Source organism: Anopheles marshallii, chromosome 3 (genome assembly GCF_943734725.1).
Source record: "Anopheles marshallii chromosome 3, idAnoMarsDA_429_01, whole genome shotgun sequence".
Taxonomy (NCBI): domain Eukaryota; kingdom Metazoa; phylum Arthropoda; class Insecta; order Diptera; family Culicidae; genus Anopheles; species Anopheles marshallii.
In genome coordinates this window covers 48,723,940-48,732,437 of record NC_071327.1, presented here as the reverse complement: position 1 = coordinate 48,732,437, position 8,498 = coordinate 48,723,940, and the positions used below count along the sequence as shown (strand labels likewise).

General features: G+C 42.7%; 1 protein-coding gene across 1 annotated transcript; it reads right to left on the bottom strand.

Annotated features, from left to right (window-relative positions):
- Positions 1–1,548: 1,548 nt before the first annotated feature.
- On the bottom strand, positions 1,549–7,608 carry LOC128715005 (uncharacterized). The gene is made up of 3 exons (XM_053809887.1): positions 7,410–7,608; positions 6,093–6,196; positions 1,549–1,737 (listed from the first exon to the last, which is right to left on the bottom strand). The coding sequence occupies exons 1-3, from the start codon at positions 7,606–7,608 to the stop codon at positions 1,549–1,551; spliced, it is 492 nt and encodes a 163-aa protein (XP_053665862.1).
- Between the last annotated feature and the right edge of the window lie 890 nt (positions 7,609–8,498).

The window sequence follows — 8,498 nt, the reverse complement described above, 5'->3', positions numbered from 1 at the left end:
AGCTTTACATAAAAGACGAGTTTTCAACGATGGCTTGAAATTATAATTTATGTTACAGAATGGGCTGGGAAAAAAGGATCGAAAAGTTGTGTCGAAAATTGTAGACCGATATAACACGTTTGGTATTGACGTTGATTTACAAGAAATATATTTCTATCCTCAGGATATTGTGTTCCTTGTGAGAGCTTCCAATAATGTAAATAAGTTCGGATAAAATCAATTGTGCCAACAGCATAAATGTTGTCTAGCACCTTCACACACATTTTTTCTGTTGTTTTGTGGATCAAAATGTAAAGAATTCTTTATCAAAGCGATCGTATCGTGAATCTACAATTAAACAGTAATTATGTAAAGTCAAACAAGCTACTAGTACGATGGTTTGTTCCGTGAAAAACGAGTTTGCTAATGACATGTCTTTTGTCTCATTTGTTTATCGAACAGTCGATAATCACGATTCAATGAAAACAAACCCCATTATCGCGGAAATAATGCAGGCTTACACGATTAGCTTCATTTAATTGGTTGACCATCGATCGCTACACGCCCGCTGGAGCACTGTCTGCCGACAGGAAGCACCAAATGGGACACATCGGTTGTTCCATTTTCCCACTGACCGAACATGTGGACACAAAGTTTCAGTTTAGTTAGGATTGATTACTTGCATAGCGGTGCAGGGCGGTAAATTTACATTGTCATCAACTGGGACATCAACGCAACGGAGATGCAGTGTTGCAGATCGAAACCTCGTGGCTGTGATTAAACGTCTAACGATTAGTGGCGATTTATACACCGCCGTGGACCGGTGTTGACGGAATGCTGAAAATATACGAAACAAAACTGGCCTGAAAACCGCACGAAAAATAGCCACTGCCACGCAAACGCTGATGTTAAATAAAACGCCCTGAAACTGTGTGAGCGGTGGCTTAATTGATTTAGCAATTTGCTCTGGTTTTATTGATGTTAATTTTGTCAACATGTGGTTTTGCATGGCGTACTGTACCTCCGGTTGGGGATTTCCCTGTGGTTCGATACACTTCCATCCCGTGTTTTTCGTTGCTTGTTTGCATTTACGTAGCTTTCCTTTCAAGGTTCTTATTTACACATCAAGCTACTGCCGCCCATACCGGCGCGTTCAGAAGGGGCAACAAATGTTACCGACATCGTCCGGATTGAAACACCAGCCGGAGGGAAAGCAGATCAAATTCAGCACCACAAACGCGTACACGTCCACCTCCGACAGACCGTAAGCGATCATAAAATGGTCCAACAGGTTGGTAGAAAAATTTTCCGGCTCGAGCGCGTCCTGAAATGAGTGGGGCGGGGTGCGAGAAAGGGTTGTTAGAACCATCCAAACTCGTACCGCTCAAGGGTGGCATTTGCAGGAAATTTAACTACCACGAAGCTTTTTATGGATGTATGAAGCAAGCGGCCCGGATGAAGTTGTGCGAAGAAAAGCTCATATGTACGAGTTTACATGTGTGTGCGATGTTACGGTGTTTCCCCCTGCATATTCTGGCCGTATGTTTGGTGGTCGATGGTGTGCACCCTTCAGAACGGGCAGCAGATGTTACCGATGTCACTCGTGTCGATGCATCCGGACCGGTAGCAGACGATCGAATATCTAATGAACGACGGGTGACCAGCAACGATCGGTGATGATAGTTTCGTGCCATTGGATTCTTCCAACAGCTCCAGCAAGGAGCTGGTGGCTTGCTGATGACTTTCGGTTTGGTTGTGCTGTGGGAGAGATGGTACAGTATTTTTACAGTTCCCAAACGGCGCACGAGTCGGTTTAATGAAACATTTGCACCGTTTTAGCATTTCCCTGTGCTCACATTCCATGCTTCCGAAGATGTGTTCCTAAGGCGACTGCAATTTAACCGATGAAATTGATCTGTTGTTGGAATGAACGGATATGAAACCTGATTGCTTTCTTCGAAAGTTGGCGTCCGGGGTGATAAATTATTCCGCTCCAGCATCGGCAGTATGTTAAATGAAAAATCTATATTAATCAACATTCCAATCCGCTCCGGACCGTTCGTTTTGACCGAAACAGTTGAACGGGAAACGATAGGGAAGGAACACACACCGGAATGCAAACAGGGACATCAGACATAGAGTCGAAATCGGAGCCCGGAAACACCAACGGATTCACTTGTTTGAGATGGTTGGTGTTTTTTTTTGAGTCGGCATGAGGAGTAAAGCGAATGAAGAATCACATCAGCCATTGGCCCGTTATCGAGCTGGCAGGAAATCATTATCGATTCACCGGGTGCAGGACTTTCATCGATTGAACATTGGACGGGGTTTGCATACTCATTTGGTCAGACGTTTTGATTTCTTTTAAACAGAGGCAAAGAGATTTTGCAGAGGAGAGTAAATACTTTTAGAAAACTTGGAGAACCAACAACCTGTTGATGATGCAGGATGAAATATTTTCTGTTCGTTGTATGGATGAAGGCTGAAGTTTCTGTTTAACAGATGGTGTAACTTGATCCAAGATAATTAGATTTAGGTTGGTTTGACTTTGCGAATTTAAGGATTCAAGCTGAAAGGATTGTATTATCATTTTGGAAAGCAGCATGTTTACTAACGAAAGCTGATTCAACATATTGTCAAGCTGTATGTTGTCTTACCCAAGCGGTCTACATAATCTTCAGAACAGAAGGGTGTTCCATTAACTGGAAATGACATATGTTGTTTTTCAGTTGAACCTTTGATTTTCAGAATGATTTTCTTTTTCAATAATTCAGGACAGTAGAAAATTAATACCTTGTTTGAAATCAGTTTTACTTTTACTCTTTTTGTACTTTAGTAACACCGGGGACTGCTCGGTGGTTAATTGGTAGCGGCGCCGATCTTCACACTTCCAAAATGCTGCTGCTGCTGCCTTCCACACACATACGGGGCCAAAAATCCTTCTGAGCATCTTCCTTTCAAACGCGGCTACGAGGGTTTCGTCAGTTTTGGACAAAGTCCATGTCTCACAGGTGTATGTGAGTACAGGAACTATATAGGTTCTATATAGTCCCAGCTACGTTCGTCGCGACAGATTTTTTGAGAGAAGTTTTCTGAAACTGTAGTATGTATACAGTTATGGGTGGTATAATTACATTATATGTAAGATAATGTAATGTCATACCCGAACCACACAACCTTACCCAACTGACAGTTACGCCAATGTCAGTTGGATGAGCCGCGCAAGGCTCTAAAACAGACCCTCCTAATCTGATGTTAAAGGAATAAAGAGCTGGTTTAATAAAAGGGACCCCCACGACTTATTATTATACATTAGAACATGTATACATTAAATTATTTAATAAAGTAATACATGCTATCATTTGCCTTTAACCGGGGCATTATACCAAGTTGATCGTTCAAAATATATAAAAAATAGAATTTTTGGTGGAAATCGAATCAATCGATAATGTAAGAAACGACGCGCTATTCGATAAGTGTAAGACTAATGTCCCATATATTTGGAAAATATATGGGTTCAAGCTTTGTAGTCAGCCTTAGCTCCATGATATGAAGAGCTAATTAATTAAACAATGAAGTATTAACTAAATATAATAAGTTTGCTGTAAGTTATTGGCTTGAACATATCTTAAGTTAGTAGCGAAAATTTGCCCCATATGTATGATAGGACAATGGAGAAACCATTACAATGAGGTAGCTGTAAGATAAACTCACTGTCGTACAGCGCCGGTCAGTAGATCAGTAGTCAGTAGTTCAATAGGTCGGTCATGTAGGTAGGCTGGTCATGTCATGAGAATGACACCTCAACAGACCAAGACCTCCAAGTGGTTGTAGTGCCTGATAAGCAAATATGTGACTAAGTTAATATTTTTAACGCGTTTCCTAAAATTAATAATAAATAATAATTTAATTGCAATAAACCCAACTTAAAATACGAAGAAATCAGCAGAGCAAAAGCTTTCGTTGATTTTTACGTGTCTGTAGGTGTTGCTACAAAGTTGGCGAAAAAGAGCATCTTATTCGCTTTTGAGGATTTCATCTACCAAACGTTCTCATAAATGGGGGTCTCTTCATAATATCGTCTGTTATTGGAATAGAGAGCGCCAAGGGTCACAATCGACCTGCATCCTCTACCTTCTGAGATGCTATTAAGCGAGGTTATAAAATGTCTCCTACAATTTTGCACCAAGCTTTACGACTCTCAACTGGAACGACGCAACGACCACGGTCGGCAGCGATCCGACGCACCCCGGACAGGCCATCCGTTTGTAAGAACCGCTCAGCACGACGCGGTAACTGCAGCAAGACGTTCACTCGCTGCTTATATTATAGATTGAGGAAAATTAATTTATATTTAAATTTTCATCTTTACCGGTTACCGACCAGCGGAGGAAAGGGCAGGTACCGGTAGGTCACTCGGATCATTGCAGCGCACTCACATGAAACCCGCTCCGTGTGGATCCGTTGCAGAATATCTTTCACGGAGCAAGGATCGTTTGCACCGCAACGCTTGATGACGCTTGTGGACGGATTAAGACGCTGTGCGAAACTCATGCAACGATCTTCGTCACACAAGCTGGCGAGCCTTAACGAGACGGTCCGGGGCAAAGGCTATCGTTCAAGCATTCGGTTCCATAGTTGAGCCACTCAAGCAAGACGCGGTTGGGGCAAGGTTTTATGGTGCTAGTTTGGGGTGCCCTCTGTGCTGATAAAGGAAGCGGTAATGCTTCTTTATCGGGCTGCTCAGGAGAATGAGCTTTTTTCGTGTGGTGAGAGAAATACAAGCAATAGCGACCAACTTGCCAGACCAGGACGGCTTTAATGAACTGTGCAAATTGATTCCGACGAAACTACTCAAACTTTTCGCAAACGGGAGAATGAAGCGACTCGTGCACTATTTCTGGTCGTGATGTCAATCGAGACAAAAGCAACCGACAATCGAACGTCGGGTATGGGAAACATGTCGCGACAGAGCCGTTCATGCTGACTCGCATGGCGAACTTTTGCAGATGAAAATGTACGGTAGAGTTTATCGACAACTTTGCCCTTCTTACGGTGGTTGAACCGGCACCGGATTAGTTTTTGTCAAGTTTTACAGCGTTATTCGTCATTGCCAATATCGTTCTAGTGGGGCTGACTGTGCAAGTGTTAATGAAAGGAAGCTGCTGGTGGTCTATTCAGTTAGCAACTTCGACCTGACCATATTTGGTTGGTTTTTGTCGAATATACATTCATATTGATGGCATCGAGGATACTATGTTTGATGATGGGATAATGTACAATAATTTACAAAAAAAACTTAGCTTCTTCAAAAATAAGTTGTTCTTTTTTCATGCTTGTTTAATTTGTGAAAGGATAGTTTAAGTTTTATGTACTTCTAGGAATTGTCTGCAAGGAATTATACTTCAACACTACTTCTACACTACTTCAATAGTCACGTAGAAAGTAAAATCAATATTATTAATAATCTTTTTTCTGTACTTATTCTTGTCGGTGAACAAACTTTAATATTATCAGTTTTTTTGCATCTAATTAATCAATAAACTTCCTTCGTCGATATCGGAGAAAATTAATTTTAAACAAAATCCATCCCGTCGTTAGCACATTTGCAGACATTTGTTGTTCCGTAATTGAGTGGCAAAATGCACTACTCTTGTTCCAATGCTGACTCTTAATTGACTGTGAACGATGCTTCGAACCCTCTTCACAAAACCATTCACAGTGATTTTCATAAAGCTTTCCTTCGAAACGAATACAAAAAAGAATAAGAAACAATGAGTACAAACCAAACAGAAAGCAAATGGTAGACATAGCACCGAAAAGGCAAAGACTTTTACTCGTCCCCGATTGCACTCCATGCAGTGTCTGACGTGGATGTGATTCGTTTACAGTTCTGGCGAAACGCCATCCTTAAACTTATGGTACGATCACTTTGAATAGTTGACCTTTCTATCTAGCCATTGGTTCGTGAATGGGAAGACAATATTATGACAAGGAAAATGAGCGACGGTCTGTGCCCAAGACCGTTCTAACAGATGGGTGGGCAATGCGAACGAGCGGTTGCAGTTCTTCCATCACCGAATTAAACCTCTTTCCGTCCAGCATTTACTCACCTGGAAGGTAACGAACTCAAAGTCCCTCGGTATGCTGCTGGTGTGATGAGGTAAACGCCCTTCCAGCGCCTTGTCCAGATGGTATTTGATGAAGTTTTCTCGATCTGCAGAAATAGAGAGCCAATGGCATTGGAGTTGAATTGAGAGTGAAGAAGAAATGCGTTCAGTGCCGGAATCAAGAGTCGGATAATGATTGATGTTTTGCCGGGATTTCATCGTCAAAGATGCCAAACGGTACGTCTGCGAAAAGCACTAGCTCTAATCAATCTTAGTCTGTGTGTAGCTTTTGTTGCACTCTTTCAACGGTTTTGAGCTGTGGATGGTTTGCAAACTTTGTCCCATTAGTTAGCACCAATATCCAGCGCTCGATATAAGCCGAGGTAGTCGACAACAAGAACTGAAGGTGATTTGTTGAATGAATAATTGATGAAGAGATTTTTCGTTAATCTTATCCTTTCATTCATTAGAAGTTGATCCTTTGCTACTATTTTTAATTGATATTTTATAACACTAACATTACAGAGCCAGTCTTTTGCGAATGCCAGCAAGCAAAGAGCAAATAAATAACATAAAAATAATGCAATTAAAAGAGTGATGACATTATTAATATCTGTATGAGTGTAGTATTGATAACATTTTATATGTATAAAGTTAAAAATACCCTTTCTTATCTGCCTTTAACGTATTCGAACATGATACTGAAAAGGGTATGCGTAAAAAAGTAAAATTCACGCTAGTGTCCCACTTTCGCATGTATCATGTGGAAATTACCCCTTCAGTAATTAATCGATCAAATTTGGCTCCACTAATAAATCATTCCACCAGTAAGCCAAACACGTGAACCGATTGTGCATGATAACGAGTTCGATAATTAATTTGACGATAAAGAGAAAAAGGTAAGTCCGGAGCGTCTAATCGAATTGGATAGAATGCGAAAAGCTTTGGCATTTCGCAACTAGATTGAAAACCAATCCGATGATCGTTGTCTGAATGATCGCCTCAACAGGACGGTCTCGTAGCTAATAATGTTCGTAATGTATCATTTTAATTCGCCGGGAAATAGAGCGACACGCACCCTTTTTGGCTCGGTTGCAATAATTGCATACGCCTGCAGCCGGGCGTGGCGAATGTGCTTAGGAAAACTAATTCCAGGACTCATCGGATGTTAGCACTGGCCATCGTTTGACGGAACGTTCTGCAATTAAAACTAATAAAAGCAGTTGAAAGTTGGTCAAGCAGGCGTTGCTTTTGGGGCAGAAAGATGTTGAAGCTGGTGGCCCGATGCCCCGTATGTCTTTGTGCTCTGGTTGGTCTTACCTTCCGGTGCAATGGCATCAAAGTAGAGCTGAGCAGGCGTGGATGTCGATTTGCCCAGCGCAGCGTTCCGCCGGTGGACGGTTGTGGCCCCATTTGCGGTGCAAAGTTTTCCCACTAATCCGATGGCAATCAACAGGATGCCCGCAACACCCAGTCCGGGTTTGTTCGGTTTGCGTTCACGTCGGCGTTGCTGCAACATTTCCGTGGTCGTTTCAAGCAGTTATCACACGAACTCACACACAGGCACACACAAACAAATACACAATCGTGCTGAATGCACTTTGGGGTTGACCGAGCTTGGGCGGGAGGGGGGTGGGGGGAGTCCTGGGAACCCGTTTTCTCACAAGGATAATGAGCGAATAATGGTGCGAGTCTGCTCAGGCCGATTCTACTGAACGTCTTTCACTGGAAAACTTTCTTCCGTCCTGCGAAGCTTTGCAATGGACTCGTATTAATTACATGCTCACATACACCAACACACTCTAATCACAAGGATATCCTTGGGAAAATGGAAGCGTGATACTTCGCAACCGTAAAGAACGATTCGATAATTGACACACGCATACACGCACGAGTTGGCCCGCGTCCCAAGAAACGAGCAACAATCTTCGGAAACTACACTAATTGACTTTTAGTTTCAACGGCACAGGAAAGCGCCAACACTCGGGGCACAGTTGAATGCGGGATGCGTACGGAGCGGGATTGACACTTGTTGTTTACGGCACGCCACAAACCGTTCAATTGAGGCCTTTCGTTCGCACCCAACCCAGTTAAGGCCTTACCTTGCACTCGTAACGGTGTGCCTTCTGGATCAAGATAATCGCCATAGTTGAGAGCTTTTCGGGGCGGGAGAGGACAGTGATGAGTGGAACCGGGGTGGAAGGTGTGCAGGAAGAGCCGGTGTGATATGGGATTTTATGAGCCTTCTCGATGGCAAACACCGTCGGCTTTGTTTTGGGCTCATAAAATCATTAATTGCCAATGCCACCGAGTTGAGTCGTCTGGTGTGACTTCTGCTCTGTATCGGGGATGGGACGTAGCAACATTTCGATAGGGGTCGTAGAAGGTGGTGGTTCTCGATTGGCGAGG

Coding starts and splice junctions, on each gene's coding strand:
- LOC128715005 (XM_053809887.1), bottom strand. CDS start 7,608: ATGTTGCAGCAACGCCGACGTGAACGCAAACCGAACAAACCCGGACTG. Junction 6,197..7,409: donor TGATGCCATTGCACCGGAAG/GTAAGACCAACC, acceptor CTATTTCTGCAG/ATCGAGAAAACTTCATCAAA. Junction 1,738..6,092: donor TTGAGTTCGTTACCTTCCAG/GTGAGTAAATGC, acceptor TCTCTCCCACAG/CACAACCAAACCGAAAGTCA.